General features: G+C 35.3%; 1 protein-coding gene across 1 annotated transcript in view; it reads right to left on the bottom strand.

Moving 5' to 3' along the window:
• Positions 1–358: 358 nt before the first annotated feature.
• LOC129514486 (ADP-ribosylation factor-like protein 5A) overlaps positions 359–22,904 on the bottom strand; it is a 32,804-nt gene continuing 10,258 nt past the window's right edge. The window contains exons 4-6 of the mRNA XM_055333080.1: positions 21,711–21,794; positions 14,557–14,708; positions 359–11,152 (exon numbers count right to left, since the gene is read on the bottom strand). Coding sequence (XP_055189055.1) covers positions 11,104–11,152; positions 14,557–14,708; positions 21,711–21,794 — 285 coding nt within the window. The 3' untranslated portion in view covers positions 359–11,103. The remainder of the gene's footprint in view (positions 11,153–14,556; positions 14,709–21,710; positions 21,795–22,904) is intronic.

The raw sequence follows: 22,904 nt of genomic DNA, 5'->3' as shown, positions 1-22,904 counted from the left end.
GAAAGCCACCGTTAACCATTTGGTGTCATTCCCTTCTGATCTTTGTTCATATATCAATTTTGCTTTTTCATGGATGGGCTCTTACATTCATTTTAAGGGGTAGCAAATGATTTTGTCCAATTAAATGACTTAATTTATTTAATCAAATAACAGAAAAAAAAATACCTGAGAGCCATATTCACCACGAAAAACATGTTGTATAAATTCAACTCACATCTTTTATTAAAGATTCTCATCTGACAAATATTAGTGAAGCAGTCCATTAAACTATAATTTTAAGTACAAAAATAAGCAGGTGATTTTATAATCTGAAAAAGATTTTACATTTTTTTAAAAAAATGACTACCATTCTCAAGAAACATCATTTAGGTTTTATTAACATGAAGCCAAAATGTTAGCACCATTTATATGCACAGTAAGACAATTAATTTCAAATTTATCATTTTTATCTTTAGTAAATCAATCTTTTCCACTTCCTGTCAATTATTTTCCAACTTTCGAAAATTGATTAATGTAAGACATTTGAAACTAAGTGTATAATTTAATCAAATTTAATTAAATTTGATTTTAATTAAACCACTCTTGTTTTTGCCCAGTAAATATTATGGTTTCTAACAGAAACTGCACATAAATAAAACATTAACTTTACCTGTTTTGTACACGAGGGTTCCATTGCTAAAAAGATTTTTGAAAACTGGTGAAGTTGAGGTCTTAAAGCACTGGCAATATGCATAAAACCACGCATATGGTTACAGCAGGCCTAGCTTACAACCCAGGCTGTGGTCCAGTCCAGGTCTGGTTTACAATACCACCCTGCTTACACGAAGCCTTCCTGAGACCCCCCCACTGGAAATAATACCATTTTCTTCTAATTCTCACTGCATTTTGTTTGTATCTTTTTAAAACAATCATCTCAGTATAGATGATCTGTGTTCGAGCATTGTTCAAAAGCAGTGAAATATCAAGTAATAAACTAAAGGAGTAATCTTTTTTACCCACAATGATTGATGAGAATTCTATCAAAATCATTCAACCTTGCACTGGAGTCTGCAACTGGCATAGCATTAGTTAATTAATTCTTATTAATCATCTTGATCTCTCTTCATAATGCTCCCAAATGCAGTGTTAGATGAAGAAAAAAAGAAAAGAAACAAAACCTAAGAGAAGCTTATTTACTCATAAATTAAAAATTATTTTTGTATTCCTTCCCATCCCAATTAAAATGATTCTAAAAACAAACGAAAATGATCCAACGCTGTTTTCTAATTATCAATGTAATAGGCTTGATATAGCATAGTATCTAGGATACACAAAAGCATCAAGAATCAGAAAAATACCAACCATAATGCTATTGCCTTACAATAACCTGTAATGTTATATTTTCTTCCATACTTTCTAAACATAGTTGAGATCATAGTAGGTGGAACAGTTTGAATCCTTCTTTTCCTCCACTTAACACGTCACAATCACTATTTCCCCATGTTATTAAACTCTCCTTATAAAAAAATTTTAATGGCACATGTTTCAGCATGCAATTTAACAAATTCCTTAGTATGTTGGTCCTTAACAGATGGATACTGAATGTATTTCTTAAATGAATTAACACAGGACTTCCAACACTTATTTTTACAACTGAACTGTATTCAATGTAGGGCTCAGAAAGCATCTGGGGGGAAAAAAAAGCAAAACCTTATAATAAACACTTAAAATGTAGGATATATAATCCAATAGGTCAAAAAGCCAATCAGCCCTCTTTATTGATCCTATCACATTAACCATTCACTGTTTATTAAGGGGAAAAAAGAAACAGGACTATCAGCCACTCAGAGTACAGATAAAAGTATCCTACCAACCATTAGCTATGTTATTTTCTATCTTCTCCACACAAAAATTTTGAACAGGAGGCACAAACCATAAAGCCTAACACATTCAACTAAAATTTTAAATTCTTATGAGACCAACTTAAGAATCCACAAAAAAGGTGAAAGTTTTCATGACACATGGGCAAAGGATTAATATTCTTTAAAAGAACTTTCACAAAAGCCAGTAGCAAAATGTATGAAGGACGCTGAAAATTTTATATAAAATAAAATGACCAAAAATCTATGAAGACGTTCAAAGTCAGTAGTAAACCAAAAAAATGTAACTATACAGGTGAGGTGTCACTTTTCACCCAGGGGTCAGCTGAGACTTAAAAAATTCAAACAGGTGTTACTTGAAATAAGCAATGATGTGTTCCTGAAACTTAAAAACTTGCTCATCAAAAGCCATTTTCTTACAAAGATAATGACGAAATGGGAATTCAGTCACACCTGGGAAAGAGTACAATCTATATTATTAAACTGAATATAAACTTCTATAAGACAATGAACCTTTAACAGAAAAGTCAAAGGACTAGCACTGAAGGTTGACATGCTTGCAGGAAAGCATCACCAAGGCGGAAGACAGGTCATCCAATGCTAGATGATAACAAGTGTTGGAGTATCTTTCCCCAATATTAAAAAAGGTCAGCTGGAAATACATGTTTATAGGTTTTTCCCTCTATACTTCCAAAAAGTCCTGATTAGCACATGTTGGATCCATTACAAGCAGGTTAACAAGTAAGCTCTGCACAACAGGTTAAAGGCTAAAGATCCCAGAGGCCTGCATTTTGCTGACTGGGGAAGACTGGTGAATATACACGTATGCACAGCCGAAATGCCCGGGCAGAGTGGCGGTGGCCTGCGAACAGTGAGGAGCAGGTGACTGTAGCATAAACTATTTTAATATAAAGATGGCCATGTGTTGGAGTGAAGAACTGACCAGGATGTGGGCGGGCTTTGGGGAGGACAATTGGGCAATATGCCACTAACGTCTTTTACTTTGATACCGAAATTCAACTTGTAGGCTAAATGAAAACTAAATTTAAATATTAACTGCAGTATTGTTTTTAATGGCAGGAAGCAACAAGCTAATGTACATTAAGAGAAGACTGGTTAAATAAATTGGGACAACCCAAGCAGCAAATACATCATTAAAATAGTTTTTTTATATGTGAAAAATGCTTATAGGGCATTTTAGAATTCTATATTGAAAACATACACTCAAATATATACATATGCATCCCAAAGTGCCAATACTGGTTTTCTTAGAATGGTGGGACAATGGATGATTTTAATTGTCTTTTTGCTTACTATCTCTTTTCTGGTTTTCAGTCAAAGAAATATGTATTCCTTATGTAATTTTTTTACATTAATAAACACTTCTATATGCTAAAAAGATAATTATAAAAATTAAAGGGGCAAACTAGGAAGTCTGTAAAATCACTATTAAGGGTTAATATACTTACTACTTAAAGGATTTAACTGATTTATATGAAAAACACTAAGATTCTAATAATAAATGTACAAACAAAAGAATTTGAAATATATTAAAAAATAGTATCAATAAACAATTAGGTACAAAATAAGACAACATGCTTATCCTTTTATTTAAGTGGAAAGGGTTTTAAAAAACACCCACAATATTAATTATGAATAGGTACTCTCAAATCCCATGGTATCATTTAATCCAGTAGCTGCACTTCTGAAATTCTAGCCAAAAGAAATATAGCTAACTATGAAAAAAATATTTCTAACAATGAAAAAGCTTTCAACAGAGTATGTCCATCACAATGTTCCTTGTACAAAGAAATAATGAACCCCAAACCTAGAAGCATCCAAACATTGGGACTGCTTCAAAAACATTTCATCTATGCTGAGACAGAATGATTTGCTAAACTACAAGGCATGTGGCGATGTGAATAAATGGTCACTTAGGCAGGTCAAAGTCACAGAATCGCAAAGGGTTGGTAGGAGTCATAAGGAACACATTCAAAAGGAATGTCAGAGGCTGTTTTATGTTGTGAAAATCTCATTCTTTAGTAGCAAAAGGGGGATATTCCAGATGTGAAAATGAAAAAAGGGCATAAAGATCGAGATGATGATATAGACTTTCTTCCAAAAGAGCTGTTGTACCATTTGCCATTTCAGTGTCTGCAGACGCTTACAATATACTCTGGTGTGTTCCTGACATTCCTACACGCAGATCCACACAGATTTCAAGTAAATAAAATCTGTATACACTTATTGCACTGCATGATGCTTTGGGGCCATTTTTAAGGAAATAAATCTGATTTCTACCACAAGAACCAATGAGTAAGACATATGGTCACCTTGAATCCTTTTTGAAAGAAGGTGAATTAAGTAAGAATGGAATCTGTCGGCGTGCTAGAATTACAGAGGTAAGGGAAACCTACATGGGGGAGAAGCTCACAAACATCATTAGTTCTCATTCATTCATTTACCGACACATATAAGCCAGACACCTGTCACATACTCAGCACTGACAGATATAAACTGGTTAACACAACATTCCTAGTCCTCGGCTGCCCCGGAGCTTACGTTCCAACGGAGGGGACACAGACCATATCCAAATAAGCATACGCACGGGGGTGATTCCTCTTCTCCTACTTCTTTTCCTTCACTTTTCTTGTTTACTATCAATCATTCTCATGAAAGTTCACTCTAATAATATTCATTTTAAATGACAGGACTTTTCTCACAGTTTAAGACAAATTAGTTAGATAAAGTGGTCACTATTTATCCGGTTCATGTCCAATTCAAATATCCAGAAGAAAGAACCAGAAAGCTCTCTATTATCTAAGTTCCATAAAAAGATTCCTAGAGAATATCAGGACAATCATTTTGTCATTTGCATAATGCAGCTATTATATCTTTCCAACTGTCCTGGCTGATCTCAGCCCTTGCCGGTAAATAAGGCTACCATCACTAAGTCTGAACACATTCAGAGAATAAATCAGAATAAAAACACTGACAACACAGACGTGTGAATAATAATTATAATTAACCCCTTCTAAAAGAAAAGGTATATGTAATAATAGCACATAGTAGAGTAACAATTTAACCCATCTTTTTTTTTTTTCCTTTTTTACTCAAAGCATAAAGCAGAGACAACACTTTATCCCAGGTTAACATGCAACTTTAAAAAAAAAGTTAATATACATATTAAACATGGAAATTCACCAGTAAAACCTTATTTTTCATTTCCCCCCAAACATATCTTGACATGATTCCTTTATTTCATAATAAATAAGGCCCTACCGCTAGTCACCTGACTCATCCCTTACATTTCTGGAGCCTGACAGCTTAGTGAGTTCTGGAGACAAGAACACTGCTGTAAGTAACACATCTGCAAAACAGCAGCTGATGAGACTGTTTTACCAATGGAGAGGTCCCTACTGCAATCTGCCACTCCCTCCCAGCCTCCCGCAAAACAAAAATATGTTCCAGCCATCCACAAAGTTGTCTTGCCAAGAAAGCCCCAACATATTATTTCCCTAGGTATCTAACACATCAGCAGTGATGAACAATAAAAGCACCTAAGTGCTCTAAGATCCTTACTTTTTTGGAATATTCCTTGAGTGTAAAGTTTTCTTAGGATACAGGGAAACACAAGTTCAAAAAAAAGAGAGAAGACAACTCTTCTGCGTTTTTGTGCATTACAAAGCTTGACTCAAAACCTTTTATCACATTAGAAATTCCAATACAATAAACCTAAAAACTTTCAAAAGGTGTTCTAATTTCTTTGTTGTATTAAATGTGGCTTCGACTATGTCAATATGCATAGAGCTCAATTTGGGAGGGGTAGTTATACAAATAGAGGACTTGAAACGCATTTTCATCTAGGCTTCTCTAAGGACATACGATAAAGAAGGAAGACTATCTACAAGAATTTACCATATTTAAAATCAATACTGTTAGTAAAATTGTTTTTAAGCACAAATTAAAATTAGTATACATTTTTCTCATCTCTAGCAACCAAAAGAGCCCTCCTTAGTCATAATTGTAGCTTCTTCCTCAATGTGTTATTTTGAACATTAACCGAGAAAGTATCTTTAAAAGTGCTCTGCAGGTATAACCTCCTCTCAAAAAAACCGTAGAGGGACATAATATAAAAAAAGGCTACTCCAATCTAAATGACTAGTTCAAGCAAAAATAATTAGAGGAATTCTGTATATCACCAATGTCAGAAGTTTTGGAGAAGAGAATAGTATACAATTATTTAAAATCATGTACACATTTCACTTTCCATGCAAGATGATTTAAAATATAAAGACAACGTAATTGTAAGAATCAAGTCTCGGCCCCCAGAATTTATAGTCACATTCTATGGCCTGAAAAAAAAAAAAAAAGAAAAGAGGGAACTATGAGAAACATAATAGGAGTCTATCAAATATTTTAGTTTTTAAGTAGACTCTTAACAAAGAGGAAAGATTTGGGCATGCTCACAAAATGAATCCAGAGCTAAACAATATGATCAAAATTACTAACCACTGAGTATGAGGAGAGTTAAGAGGCTACTCTTATATAAGCAATAAGCTTTCATTAAGGTTTTAAAATGCACAATATAATTTTCTGCGTATGAAGGCTATTTAAAAAAAAAACAGAAATAGATTTCAGTTTTCTAGCCTCTACCTTAACAAAAGGGCAATGGTTTTGCTCATGTTTACTATGGTTTGTAATCTAGGTTTTTTTTTTACTCAAATAAAGCACAAACTGTGACTTAGAAATCCTCAGGGCTGTGTCATCAGTACACCAAGCACATATAATGCCATAGAAATATATATAATTTATTAGATGGACTTAAAATACCACACACATCAATTTTAGGCACTTCTTGAGTACAGACTATGAGAATCTTCTTTCAAAGAACAGCATATCTAGCAGGCAAGACCATACGCTTTAGTTTTTAGAATAATACATAACTAGACAACTGATTTGAAAAATTGCATAATTAGCCCGACTCTATCCTGTAGCAATTTCTTCATAATTCCACACAGCATTTTAGCATTTAATAGAAAGTCATTTTTTTAACATCCAAAGCTTTTAAATTTTTTCCCTTTATTTCACCAATATGAGTTTAAGACTATCATACGTTCTTTGAGGGAGCATGAGATAGAAGTTCCATTTTGTATCCGTGGAACTTTAAATGAGTACTTTCTATACTGTGTCTGTATCTATACAGAATCAACACATGATGGTTGATGATTCTGATGTTTTTTAAAGCCCATTTCAACAGGTTTATTTTGTAAAGACAGGCATCTCATTACTAATTCCTTTAGACATCTAACGTTTATCTGTGTTAAGTAAAACATGAGTAACAAAACAGAATGTGGGCTATGGTTTTAAGGATGTCTTCAGGTTAAACACTACATACAAATTTGGTTTGGCATCTTTTTCTGACTCAAATCATTTGCACAGGTATCCTCCAAAATGCGATCTATGTTTGGTAATGGGAAGATAATATACACGTAACTTCATCCCGTCCGTGCCTAACTAGCAGCTTAAGGAGCTGGCAAAGTCTAGACAGTTGTTATCTTTCTGAATCTACTATTCAGCATATGAAGCTAAAATTAAGAAGCATTAAAATGTTAAATACAGTATAAATGATTTTATTACTGACATTTATATACTGTATGGATAGCAAGCCAGTCTTCTGATATACTCAACAATCCTGGCAATACTCTCTAATGAGCAAAGTACAAACTAAATCAAGCCAGTGGTGGGGAAATAGCAAAGAACTAGAGAACCTACTGGGAAACTGGTGGTGTAGGGAATGATGGCTGTAAGGCAAAGTTTGGAATACCTCCAGGATCGGGTAACATACCTTCACTGATGGAGAATGAAGATACAGGGGAGCAAGGGATGGCTGAGCTATGGGAAGCTCTGATCTGAAGTAAGAAGTTCCAGCGTATATTTTGACAGTTGGGAGGGGTCAAGGGTAAGCCATGCCAAGAAACCCCGTCTCTACCCAGCTTCGAAAGAGGGACTGATGCCAACATACAACTGGGCCATCGAGAGAAGATGATCCCCAAATCCACAGAAAATCTGGGATGTGCTGCTATCCTCTAGGTATAAAGCAGAACACACTACAGATATATTCCCAGAAACACCTGCAGAGAAAACTAAAAAGTTGTCTAGACCAGTTTTTCTATTTACGCAAATATAAACAGATTCTGAGGTTGTCTGTACTGTATGTGGTTGCTGTAGTCACAGCAAGAAATGTAAAATGCCTACAAGAGAGAGGACAATAAAATCCCATTTCTAGGCATCTTAATTCTATACACTCAGACAAAAAAGAAAGGAACATCTCCGGGACTTCCTGCCTTTCCTCAAGTTCCCTGTACTTTTCTGTAACTACCTACTAGGCACTTCTTAAAGGCCAGAAAACAGAAACTCTTTTTCACACCACACTTCTAAAATCACTTTAACTATCTGCATTAAAAATGCCAGCCAGCAGTGCTAAAGCGCTTCTCTATTCTTAAGGCAAAATGTCATATTCTATACCCACCTCCCCCGGCTCCCCCAACCACCTGCCTTCACTGAATTCTTTGCCCGTCCTAAGAGCCAAATAAGAGAGAACTGAAAATCTTCAAACTAGACTCCTCGATATAATGTGTAAGATATACTTTATAAATGCTATTATCACAAAATTAACATATTTAAATGCTTGTAGCATGTGGTTACTTTCACCAAGATTACATGCCTTTCAAAATTAATATCAAACAACATTTAAATCCAGCCACATGTACAGAGGTATGAATCTCTGTTCTTTTCAGAGGCGAGCACAACGGCTCTAAATAAGATGACTGTTTACACCCGTAAGTAGCATATTAAAAACCAAAAGCAATGCCTTTTGCTTAATCCTACTCAAACTACATATAAATTGCCAATATGACTACTCCTGAGGCTCTCCGTCGGATCTGGAAATAATACTGTTTAAATTGTCTTGATGTATATTCTTACGTGAATTAAAAGTCTTTTCTCATGTAATTTTGGTTCTACGTACAGTGTACAGGTACAACCTTATTTCTAATGCTTCTCTTAGAGAAGAGGGAATGTAACAAAGAATCATGTTCTGTAAATGTGGTTTAAGGTTTCTTGCATCCTCACGATGCCATGTCAACGACCTGCTACAGGACACCAACCGTAACGATGTAGTGCACGCCTTACACATCCAACCACGAGTGAATTCTAGCCAAGGCCCTGACGGCAAGGGCGTGTGCTGGAGGAGCGCTAACTCCTATGGCAACAAGCCGCGGGACTAAACCACGATTCTTCAAATTGAAAGATAAAAAGGGTAAAAGATGCGAATTTGCTGGACTACTTTACAGAATATTTATCTCTGGTGAAAATGCAACATCTGCAAAAGAGATTTGGATTTTTAAGGGAGTTTTTAGTATAAAACAAGTCATTCCTAATAATAATAGTGATTTGGAAAAGTATGAGAACATATGAACAAATAAAGCTTAGTAATTTGGAGTTTACTTTTGTAAAAGCAAGTTGACAAATATTAAAATGTTATACTTGCATTATGAACATTATACTATAAATATGAAACACAAAACGTCCACTGTTAAACACTGACCTCCCATGCCTGACTTGGATTTAGTTATTGAGTATATGCTACAGAAAGAAACTTTCGGAGTTTTGTCAATGCTTGTCAATACTATTATTCCTCATCAAAATCTGCATGAAATCTAAAAGGCTGGTATTAAAAGTAGTTATTTCTTTTCTTCAATATCCTAAAACATGCCAGTTTGGATCAGCCTTCAGATTTTTAGGGCATGAAACACATGCAAAGAGAGTACCCAAAAAGATGTCTGAACACATTAGGGTAAGTTTGTTTATAAGTTACAACAGAAATACCTTCAACCTTCATAACTTCCCATTTTCAGTGAAGGAAAAAAAAATCCTAAGCAAACAAGATATTTGGGGCCAAGTTACTTCTTTGTAAAAATAATATATCATGTTGACCAACTTTTAAACTGAATTCTTAAAAGCATTAAAAATAATTTGTATTTAATAATCATCAATGCATTCACGTGGTATTAAGATAAAAGAAAACACACAGAAATGAAAAATCTCAAACTATCCCAATTCCTACAATGAGAAATTTTCAAATAACAAAATAACCTTCATTGCTTAGAAAATAAGCTTTACTTTTCATCTCAAATTCACTTTAAATGCTGGATATATAATTCAATACCTAAGAAGACTCTAGGTAAATTTCTTGATAATATTTATAGGGTGATACTACTCTGGGCAGACATATTTGACACAACATCTTCCCACTAACGTTGCGGGAAAAAAAAAATCACTCGATAATTGTAATCACAATTGATGATGGACTAATTAATGGATTAACAATTTTCTCAGTAATTCAGATGGCATAGATCCAATAAAGGGAACAATCTGATAATTGCTCAACATGAAATCCTGTCCATTCATAATACTAAGCCAAAAATTTGCAGTACTCCACTCAGTTGGATTACATGTTTTCATTTATGTAATTTGATCAACAAAAAATGGGTACACAATGTTGAGCTTTCTTCTCTTTCTTTTTTTTTTTAAAGAGCAGCTCAATGATTTTGGGGATCGGTTAGTACAATACAGAGAACATAGGGGGAAAGCACAAAACAGCACTTAACACCAATGCCAGTATTCATCTCATTATGGTTATAACTAAGGATATTATTACTTTTGTGTTATTTGCTTTTCTTTAGAACATAATCAAAGCCGTAACTTGAACTTGAGGTATATACACAATACATATACAACCTTATGCAAAATACTTTTCATAATTAACGTTACATTTTAAAATATTGGAAACTGAGTGTGATTTGTATTTTGACTTAATGCAACAAGAAGAGAACAACATTCAACTAGGGAGGGTTATACTGATAATAAAGCTCTTAGAATGAAAAATGTCTTCCTCTCCCTTTGTACTTACCACAGGCTACACAATGTCCTGAGAGGATTCATTATGAGAAAAATGGCAATCACAGCTTTAAAGACCTTGCTTTGGAAGGAACTAATGAGAAAGCAGATTGGAAAGTGAGACTTCATCTTTGTTTTCAAATAAGTGGTCTTAATTTTTCTTCTTATAGAAAAAGTTTAAGTCAGTTTATTATAAATATATCTAAACCATTAATTTTTGCAGCTTTCAGGTAAAGTCCAGCACTTCGTTTATACAAAGTCCATGAGCAGAGGTCAGTAGAGATCATCTAATCTTAAGTCGTGACATCATCCATTCAAGTCCTTGGCATAATCTACAAAAATATAAAGTCATTTGATTAAATTATCAACTAAAAAGCTATGAACAACAAACTAAAAGATACCATTTTTCATTTACTTAAACAACAAAGATTAAAAAATCAATAATATTTAATGTTGGTGTTATGCTGGTAAAGCAATACTCTCATACATAGTAGTACATTCCTGCTTTTCTGGTTCTGTTATGTCTCCAGTTTCTAGACCACTGCCTGACACACAGAAGGAGCTCAATAATTATATAATGAATATCAACAGAAAGTAATTTAGCAATACGTATCAGAAATATTTAAAATACCAATACCTTTTTTCTACTTCTAGAAATATATTCTAAAAAAAAATAAGAGACAAGGTCTGGTTGATGTATTAGACTATTCATCACAGCATTTTTAATAGGTAAAAGTAAAATTTAAATCCCTTGAAATAGAGAAAAAAATTTAAATTATAGAACATTCACAACATCAAATATTAAAAACTTCCTTTCAAAGATTTTACAGTATGATAAAATGCTCATGATATAAATGAAATAAAAATGGCAGGGAAATTAATATATAGTTGAGCTGGTAAAACAAAGTATACATATAATATGTATATTACATCTATATATTTTAAAAATTTGAAGGGAATAAAATCTCTTATCACTAATACCAGTTAATTGAGAACAGCACAAAATATAGAAAGAGATGTTCACTATGATAATAGAAACTAAATGTTTAGCAGGAGGAAAAGGATTGTACATATTATAACAAAATGAAAGACTGTTATATAAAATATTAACTATTCTATATAAGGAGCTTTAACAGATATGAGAAACTATGCTACCATATTTAATCAAAAACACCAGACTCAGATTTTTGTGGAAGTATGAATCTAATAATGTAAAAGAAGGAGAAGGAGAAGGAGGAGAAGGAGAAGGAGAAGAAGAAAGAAGAAAGAAGAAAGAAGAAAGAAGAAAGAAGAAGAAGAAAATAATGAGGTGAATAAATGGTTATTTTGCTGTTGGCTCTTACTTGCCCTACTATTACTAGATTCCTTATGTATAAACTACTGATAGATGGTGCAAAATAATAAAATAATAGGCAAATAAATTAACTCCAAAGTGTTAAATGACAGCAGTTACCTAATAGCAAACCAGAAACTGTGCTGAGTACTTAATATCCATTATCTTAATCCTCACGATGCTGAGACCAGAACCCTTCCCACACTACAAGAGGTTCGGAACCCAGGCTTAAAAGATGTTGGCAAATTGCAGGGGTGGGAGTCAAAATGCCAACTAACCCTAAAACCTACAGCTTAGTCCAAGGTGGCTAGACTGCAGAAGAGAAACATTTTCTCCAAAACCAAACATCTCCACTCGATAACTATTGCAAAGAGAAGCCCACACAAACCAAAATTGAAAAGTTATCCCATCACCATCTATTTATTTCCTCTTTTATTTTATTTTTTTCTGGGTATTTGGAGATCTTTATTTCTTGTTCTTTTTTATCTTAAACACAGGTAAAAGAATTATTGCAAATTTAAACACATTTCTGAATTTATACACACATATTAATAATTCTGGTTAAAAATAAATATGACATATTTCTGACATAGAAAAATATAGAACACAATTTAATAAACACACACATTTCATCACCTTGCTTAGGGCTAGGATGACCTTACACCAAAAAAGTAATCACTACCCTTTTGGGGATTTATTGATTTATGTAATTGTATGATAATATTTCCAAAGTTATAAGACATTCTACATTACATATGTATTATTATTTTATAAAATTTTAAAACTTATATACAAGGCATCATAATCTAAAGCTTACATTTAATCTCTGAAATGTTTCATAAATTGACAATAACGTAATTATAGATCTTTGGATTGTTAACTCAGTTCAATGAGGACAATAAAGGTAACTCATATCATTGATAAGCATGTTACTCTTTTATTTCCTCTTTTAAAAATGAAACTGCCAGGGTTCGTATCTACCCTAAGTAATGATATTTTTCACACAATTACTCAAAGTACGTAAGTCAAATATTTTACCAATCCTACGTGATCTTCTTTGCTGTTAAATTCAGTATGAAAATCAATGTTTTTGCTTTATGTGTTATCACATAAAGATATACCTGTATCAACATGTATTCAACTATTTGACAAAAAAATATGAAATGGTTAAGACATTTTTACCTAAATGAGCATGCAGACAATCAGTATTATCTACGACTTTTTTTTTAAACGAACATACATGCTTTTATGAGGTTCTAATTATGCTCTCATGTCTGTAATCAGGCAACAGGGCCTTCTATTTCAATTTCACTAAGATTCAGCTTGGGAGGGAGGGGCAAGTTCAGCTTCATCTCTGATTTAATTCTTTTTTTCTCTGCTTTTAAATACATACATGAGGGATTCTAAATAGAGGCCTTCAATTTGGAGTTGAGGTTCCTCTGGTGTTAGGCAAGGGAAACAGATGAGGGAGCTGGTGAGAGAAACTCTCTTCCTCTCGAGACCATGGTGAAGGTGAACGAATGAGCCACTGAAGCTACCTTGCTCTGCCCCGAGCTTCTGCTCTTTCCTGTATCTCAAATCTAAGACCTCTAATTAGAATCTTCATCTACCAATTAATTATTTTTCACTGCTTTTCAACACACAGATCCATCATATTTTGGAAAAACAACTACAACCAAAACGTTAACTTGCTCATATCTTTTAGCTTTTTGTCCTATTTCGAACCTCCTTTATTCCATCTCTCCTAATAGCGCTCTCTCCCGCCTCCTGACCCTTGACCTATTTGACAATGCTGACAACCACCTCTTTCTTAAAATCCTTTTGTCTCTGGGCATTGGACCAGGGCAAAGTTCTACGGTAGGCACCTGCCTTTCTTTCCCAAACCCCTCTCCCATTCCAAGCTCCCCTGGACCCCCGCTTCTGAAAGTGCAGCAACTCCCTCTTGACGATGCTGGTGGCAAAGGGAGTATCCCAAATTAGTCTCATGCTTGAATCCTTTTCCAGGTCACCTTCTTTATGAATAAAATGTAAATGAAAAACAATCGGTCCACGGGATTGTTAATCATAAATAAATGATACAATGTGTGGAAAGCCCTCCACCAGTGAAAGAAGTGTTTCCTGACTTGTCCAGCTCTTCTTGACATTTCTCTGAATTTCTGCAGTAATTCTATCATCTATTTGTTCACATGCATTAGTTCAGTGTGTTTACACATATTACACATATGATTCATGTTTTGTTCTTTATAGACCCATGCTAAAAACTCTCTAGGTACAGATAAGAACGATGTCTTACATCTCTCCTTTACATTCTTTTATATGTGGTAGATTAAATATCTATTGATTTTAAGAAGAAATACATGTTTCTAAACTAAACACATGTTTTCCAAAAGGAAGACCTCTTACCCCTCGCCAGTAAGAGCACAGCACGCCTGGATATGCCACTGGTGATCTTTAATAGAAGTTAGTTTCAAAAACTGGGAGATTTCTGCTACTGTCATGCATTCTTTAACATCTTGTTTATTAGCAAAAATCAGCAATCCAGCTTTCCGTAGGTCCTAGAGAAGTAAACAAAACTGTAAAGGCCGGTGCATTTTTTTTTCATTGATTTTCCAACCTAATTAACTGAATACTTTTGATCTTTTGATCTAGAATTCCTCGACTCCTTGACATAAAAGCATCTCACAGCTTTTACACTGATGGACAGTAAACTTAAAACTAAATACATTTTAAATAAACACTTCTATAGTTCTATCGATTTACATATTCCTTATGTCCCTAAATTACATTTTTCATGATCCTAAGCGTTATATTTAACAAGAAGTCATGTCTTCAGATACATATTTACCTCTCCCCCGAACCCAAAACTAGGTTTCCATGACTAAGAGCTACTCTTTAGCATGGCACGCACTCAAGAGCTTTTCAACATTCTACTCCAATCCATTCTTTTTTTTTTTTAATTCTTCAGGTACGCATACCTAGAGCTAGTACTTTCCAGGTACGTAAGAAACAAATTCATTATATACAATGTATGCCTGAAGGCTCCAGAGCTTAACTCTCAGTTGGACGGTGCTGTCCTAAACCAATCCTGCTTTTCCGAGATCTGTCTGTCCTTGTCCGTGAAGATTTATTAGATTTGAATATTTGATAGGGTCATTTTGGATTGGCAGTAGGCCTGTCATATTTCCCAATTAGACAGTAAGTTCTACCATTTCCTGGCTTTGCCTCAGGCAAATTCCTTAATCTTTCTGGATCCGTTCCTCATAACTAACATTCATCATCTAATCTGAGCAAGACACCCATTACGTTAACCATTTTCCAAACAAGATCTTTTTAATCCTCGTGAGATTCCTGTAAGGTAGGCCTTGCTATTCGTATTTTAGACGAGAGGAAACTGAGACGCAGCAGTGACTCCTACAAGGTCACACAGCAACTCTGCAGCGCCACCGGGTTTGAGCGGAGATCCTCCCACCACAGCTGCTGCTCCTCCTGGTAAACCGCGGAGACTGCCGCCTACCTCCTGGGGTGTCCTGTGGCCGCGACAAACACGCCAGTTCCATACCTGGCTTTGGGTAAACGTCAGTTCATCCGCTGCCCTGAAGACGAGGAGCAGCTTGATCTTTGTGCACACCCCAAAGTGACTGGCTTAATGTTTTACTCAAAAAGCAGGTCAATGGTTATTCATCTCCTTTTGCTCTATCCTACCCTTCCCTTTCCCATTAAAACATTTTTTAAAAATTTTATGTATTTATTCATGAGAGAGAGAGGCAGACACACAGGCAGAGGGAGAAGCAGGCTCCATGCACGGAGCCCGAAGTGGGACTCGATCCCAGGACCCCGGGGTCATGCCCTGGGCCATAGGCAGGTGCTCAACCACTGAGCCACCCAGGAGTCCCCCCTTTCCCATTTTTAAAGCCAGGGACTTCCTTGATAAGATGTATTGAAAGTTATGGACCTTTTCCTCACAAAAATGTATTTATGCTTATATATGATGTTAGGGTGTTAAGAGATACCCTAAAGCCCATTCATGGATGCTGGGATAAGAATCCATAACAGATTGTACTCAACTGGTAGATTTACCATATATATATATATATATATATATATATATATATATATATATATACACACACACACACACACACACATACACACATAAAAAGAGATACTGAGAAAACTAAGGTTTTAATGCTGTGCTTTCAAGTTTTTTTCAGCTGTGTTGAATGACATTATTCTTCTTAGGGATTTTTATAGGATATTTTTATTTCAATCATGTGTATATCTGTTTGAAACAAGAAAGTCTTCAGTATATATAAAATGACATTGCTTCACATTGTTTTACTCTTGTGAGAATACTGTTTCATTAATTTGATTTTTTTTCTGATGTCAATAAAAAAAATGTAAGTAATAAGTTTCTTATTTGAGGACGCCTGGGTGGCTCAGTGGTTGAACATCTGCCTTTGGCTCAGGGCGTGACCCCAGGGTCCCAGAATCGAGTCCTGAATCAGGCTTCCTGCATGGAGCCTGCTTCTCCCTCTGCCTGTGTCTCTGCCTCTCTCTATGTCTCTCATGAATAAATAGATAAAATCTTTAAAAAAAATTTCTTATTTGGTTAAAAAGAGTTATAAAAAAGGTTTTATAGAACAATCAATATAGACTTTTAGTTACAGCGCCCTCTGCAGGGTGGCAACTACTCTGCCATGGTTAATGACCAAGTTGCTGAAAAGCATGGTAAGAAAGGGATATCTAGAACATTAAGTTCTAAGATTTTACATTCAATTTACTTTACCTATGTTCAGTTCACCTGACCATATAAAGGGCAAAAAAAGCTGAAGAGATGAACTATAACCAGTACATCTACTATGTGTTCACTATCAAGGATCAAGTATTTTTTTCTCCTAGCCTAAATGGAAAACAGAACACTTATCAATAGTTGATATGTTGCTGAATCACTGAGTAGATGGACTTTCCATGGAATGGAATTCCTATCTGCCTATCTTCCAGGTTTCAATATCTCTTGCTAGGGTATGTTGAAATCTTATAGGTCAGGATTGTTAATGCTGGCATGTTCAAAGAGCACATTTCCAACATTAGAAATACGTGGCACAAGTTAGAACAGATAGTTTTACTTGTACATAGTCTATACTCCACTACTCCTGGTGATGAAATCTGGGGAAGCACCTAGACTCAAAATTGGAAATCATAAAAAATATAAAGCTATTTATTATCAAAATAAAACCCATATTGAATCTAACTTTTCTAGATTTCACTAGCTCAAATTTTTAAATTTTGGGTTCTTGTTTTAAAATAGCTATTTTCCCTATTCTTGAGTATATAGGGAGAGAAGAAGGAAAATCTTCCTTTAATTTTTATTAAATAACTTGAGGACAGATTATGCACATGTTAACAAGAGAAAAATATATACTGGATTAAGGCTGCTCATCAAGGTGACTCAACATGAGGGCAAAGCAAAGTACAAGGTGAGCAGTGGTGATTTTTATACATCAGCCGTTTTAAACTTTAAAAACTTTCTGCTACCTATTATATATTGTTGTTAAAGGTCTAAAAATATTTTTTCATTTAGTCAAGAAAATGAACAGCAAGCAGCACATGCAAGACGTATTTACTTAGCATCTTCCATATGCCATATGTAGTTGTCAGTTTGTTTCTCAAAGCCTCATTTGCGAAGATAATTCCTAGAAGTTGAGTCACTCTGAATAAAACTTCATCTATCCCTTTGTGTGTGGAACTATTTTAAAATTCATGAGATTCAAAGTTTTGCACTTCATTTGGAAGATGAAGCTCTCAGGAGGCGCCTGGGTGGCTCAGTCAGTTGAGCGTCTGCCTGCAGCCCAGGTCATGATCCAGGGTCCTGGGATCGAGCCCCATACAGGGCTCCCCGCTCAGTGGGGAGCCTGCTTCTCCCTCTCCCGCTCCCCGGTTTGTGCTTTCTCTTTCTCTCAAAGAAATAAATAAAACCTTAAAAAAAAAAGTAGCTTTCAGAAATATTTAAAATCATTTTATAGGGCAGCCCGGGTACCCCAATGGTTTAGCACGCCGCCTTCGGCCCAGGGTGTGATCCTGGAGACCCGGGATCGAGTCCCACATCGGATTCCCTGCAGGAAGCCTGCTTCTCCCTCTGCCTGTGTCTCTGCCTCTCTCCCTCTCTGTGTCACTCATGAATAAATAAATAAAATCTTTAAAAAAATCGTTTTATAGTTTGGTATCTAGAAATACATGTAAAGCATATTATTAGTGATGATAATAAAGTTCTGTTGATTACTATGGTATATATCAAACACCTGACTAAATCCATGTCAGAATTTGTTTTTCACTAACACATCCTCTTCCTGATGCCTCTCCCCCTCTTAAAACTCTGCCTATTTGGCTCTTCCTGCTTCTATTAAATGGCTTAATCTAGCTCCCGACTGTTAATTCTTTTTTCTCTCTGGCAATCTCCCCTACTCAGTCTCTCACTTTCCAACTAGGCCTTATTTCTGTCTTTCTCCTTTTTTTTCCTTACCAAAGGGCCTGAATAATAAGAATGCCTAAATTCAAATCCTGGCTCTTAAAAATCTGGTCAAGTCATGTAATTTTCTGGGCCTCAGGACACAAATCCATAAAAAATGGGTAACACCCATAACTGATGAAGTTAGGTAATCAGCTCAAGTTAATGCCCCCCAGCTAGTAAAATTCAATGACTGAGTCCTACTACTGGGCTCTTGGATCCTGCTATATATTGGCCAATTAGAGTAAGAATTAAAGAAGGAGGCTACCTGTTAAGATAGTAAAAAACACAGCCAAAAGACAAATACATTTGTCTTAATTTTTTTTTTCTCTAAGTCTTCATAAAGACAACTAAAACCTTTTGGTATAAACAATAATCCCTTGATGTAAAATACAAAGGGAGAAATCAAAAAATAAAAGAAAATCCTTAGTTTTCTACCAGTTTTATAGTTTATTATTTATTTCTCAAACTAGAATCAAACTTTTAAATGCATGATTAACAACATATATTAAAAAAAAAAATCCGGGGATCCCTGGGTGGCGCAGCGGTTTGGCACCTGCCTTTGGCCCAGGGCGCGATCCTGGAGACCCGGGATCGAATCCCACATCGGGCTCCCAGTGCATGGAGCCTGCTTCTCCCTCTGCCTGTGTCTCTGCCTCTCTCTCTCTCTCTGTGACTATCATAAATAAAAAAAAAAAAAATCCAAGGGGCTTAAAACAGTTGCCAGAATCAATCCAAAATGGGAAGGTGCATCATGGTAAGCGTGATCACCACACAGAAGACAGGAATTTCAGGGCGCCTCGGTGTCTCCATGGTTAAGTGTCTGCCCTCAGCTCAGGTCATGATCTCAGGGTCCTGGGATGGAGCCCAGCGTCGGGCTACCTGCTCAGTGTCAGGCTTCCTGCTCATCAGGAAGTTGGCTTCTCCCTCTCCCACTGCCCTTCCCCCATTTGTATGTATTCTCTCTCAAAAAAAAAAAAAATAAAATAAAATCTTAAAAAAAAAAAAAAGAAAAAGAAAAACAGGACCTTCATTTACACAACCACTTTTTTAGGTGTCCTTAAGCCTTGACTGGTTGCCTGAATCATTCCAAAATTCTTCAAATCTCAAAAGCAAATAATCAAATTTAAGTATTTAAATTAAATTAAATATTAATACAGGGGCACCTGGGTGGCTCGATTGGTTAAGCAACCGACTTTTGATTTTAGGTAAAGTCATGATCTCGGGGTCATAAGACTGAGCCTGCATCAGGCTCCACACTGACAGTGGAGCCTGCTTGGGATTCTCTCTCTCCCTCTCCCTGTTCTCCTCCCCCCAGTTCACGTACACAATGTCTCTCTCCCTCTCCATTAAAAAAAAATTAATATGAAACTCCATTACAAAGATATCCCAGCTTTTTAAAAAGATTTATTTATTTATTTGAGGGAAGGAAGTGGGAAAGAGAAGCCTAAGCACTCTGCAATGAGCGTGGAGCCCAATGCAGGCCTCGAACTCACAACCCCAAGATCACAACCTGAGCAGAAACCAAGAGTCAGTGCTTAAACTGAATGTACCACCCAGGCACCCCAAAAAGATATCCCAGTTTTCTTAAGCTTTGTTAAAATTCCACTAAAATTAAAAAAAAAATTCCACTAAAATTAAAAATTACATATATACCTAAATATAATTTTTCTATTTCCACCTATAAATATGAGTTGAGAACCTAACATCTGCAATGAAAGACATAACAAAAAAAATCAATTGCTACTATAGTATTTCATGATTTTATAGTTATTATCATTATTGACTATATTTAGTTTAATTTTTTTAAAAAGATTTTATTTATTTATTCATGAGACACACACAGAGAGAGAGAGAGAGAGAGAGAGAGAGAGAGAGAGAGAGAGGCAGAGACCCAGGCAGAGGGAGAAGCAGGCTCCATGCAGGGAGCCTGACGTGGGACTTGATCTCGGGCTGAAGGTGGCGCTAAACCGCTAGGCCACTGGGGCTGCCTGCCCTAGTTTAATTTTTAAATTATGCTACCAGTAGTATTTCTCAAAGACTAAGAAAATATGGCTAGTCATATAGTTTTATTTAGTCAAAGGCACAATATCAGAGAAACATAAGAGCAACAATATTTAAATATAGTCTGATAACTGAGTTACACTCAAGACTTGCTAAATGTCCATGAGACTTTAAAATCTCATTTCAATGGCGCCTGGGTGGTTGGTCAGTTAAGTGTCTACTTCTGGCTCAGGTCATGATCCCAGGGGCCTGGGATCAAGCCCCGAGTCAGACTCCCTGCTCAGTGGGGAGTCTGCTTCTCCCTCTCTCTTGTCCTCTGCACGCCCCCCATCATGTGTACCTGCATACTCCATCTCGCAAATAAAAAATCTTAAAAAAAATGTATCTTAAAGTCTCATTTACAATAATAACCTTCTGTATAATTAATCTATAAAATGCAAAATGAAATCCAATTTGGGTCTTTACAACCAGGAAAACTTCTAGACCAAATTAATCTAGGATAAAAAAAAAATAAAGTTCTACAACTGACTCTACAATCTTTCTGCTGTTTCCAGATACACTTCCAATTTGGGAAGCATCAAATATAAAGCAGGAAAGGCTAGCAAATAAATAACCTTTTAAAAAATTTGAAGTAGGGGTGCCTAGCTGGCTCAGTTGGTAGAACATGTGACTCTTAATATTGGGGTCCTGAATTTAAACCCCATGTTGGGCACAGAGCTTACTAAAAAAAAAAAAATTTAAGATTAAAAGTTTATTCAAAAAATAAATTTAAAAAAAAATAAAAATAAAAAATATAAATTTAAAAAAATTGAAGTAGTATCGCCATGAGAAAGTAGAAAGAACAAATGTGAGAAATACCACACACAGGGGCACCTGGCTGCCTCAGTCCATAGAGCATGCAACTTTTGATCTTGGGGTTGTGAGTTCGAGCCCCACACTGGTGGTTGAGATTACTTACATAAATAAAAATTAAACAAAACAAAACAAAACAAACAAAAAAAGGAAATACCACCCCGTCCCCAACACATAATATCAGAGTCCTACTTACCTCATGGGCTAACATTTTATAGAGTTCTTCTCTAGTTACAGAAATCCTTTCTCTGTCTGTACTGTCCACAACAACTATTACAAACTAAAATAATTACAAAAAAATTAGTGATTATACAATTTGATATTTATAAAATTTATAAAGTATTTATTTAATTCACAGATTTCTCTCTAATATCAAGAGATTAGAACCTTGTGGTATGGTATTACTGGAAAACCAGAGATACCTACTACACATTGTGAAGGCTAAAGGTTTGATCCATTTTTAATGCAAATATTATTGTGTGATGCTCACTCAATTAGAATATTGTTAACATTCTAACCAACATATAACACGTTTGTTTTCTAAATTAGTATCTTAAATGGTAATGGGCCTATATCCAACTATATGCACTTAAGTCAATATGAAAAAAATACATTGTGATCCTAAATTTTAGATATTTCTACAGATAGTTTTATTAAGATCAATTTGAAACTCTACAAGGGCATGATATGGGAGTAATGTGACACATAAATCAATTTTTAAAAATCAGCCAGTTGAAAGAATAAATCCATTACCTAAAATCATGCTCTCTTCTTTATATAAATGGTATCTGCTGCCTAAAAGCACAACTCTTTCCTGAACTAATGATGAGACTAGTATCAGAAGATGCAAGGAGACTTGTAAAGGAGCCATGCAGGACCGAGCTACACTGCCCCTCCTCCTCGCCTCTACCAGCACCAAAAAAATACAAGGGGAAAAAGAGGAAAAGTAGTCACTTTATGACGGCACTGGTGATGCCCAAGTTAACTTTGCTTATAATTAACTTGCACTGTTTGTTTTTTAGAAGTAGCTTTTCATTTCCAGATAAACCACTGTTAATTTTCAGGTCTTTTCTATTTTTCAGATTTCATTAACCATATGGCAGATGCTGCTAAGAGCTGCTACTTTACTTCTCTCACTTGATACTTACTGATATGTGCCTTCGTTACTATAAGATCAGTTCTAATCCAAGGCATTAAAAAAAAACCACTCAATTTTTATGATGTCATAAGTTTGATACCTGCAGCATTATACACAAAAGTATTAACCATATATACCTTTCCTTTCCTTTTCCAAATAACGTGACCAAATGCTTACTGAAGTTTTAGGGGATCAACTCATTAGAGACACTTAATAGTGACATAATATTAAAGACATAATATTCATCTTTAT

This window comes from Nyctereutes procyonoides, unplaced genomic scaffold (genome assembly GCF_905146905.1).
Source record: "Nyctereutes procyonoides isolate TBG_1078 unplaced genomic scaffold, NYPRO_anot_genome, whole genome shotgun sequence".
Lineage (NCBI taxonomy): Eukaryota > Metazoa > Chordata > Mammalia > Carnivora > Canidae > Nyctereutes > Nyctereutes procyonoides.
The sequence above is the reverse complement of the archived record's forward strand: the minus strand, read 5'-3'. Positions and strand labels throughout refer to the sequence as shown.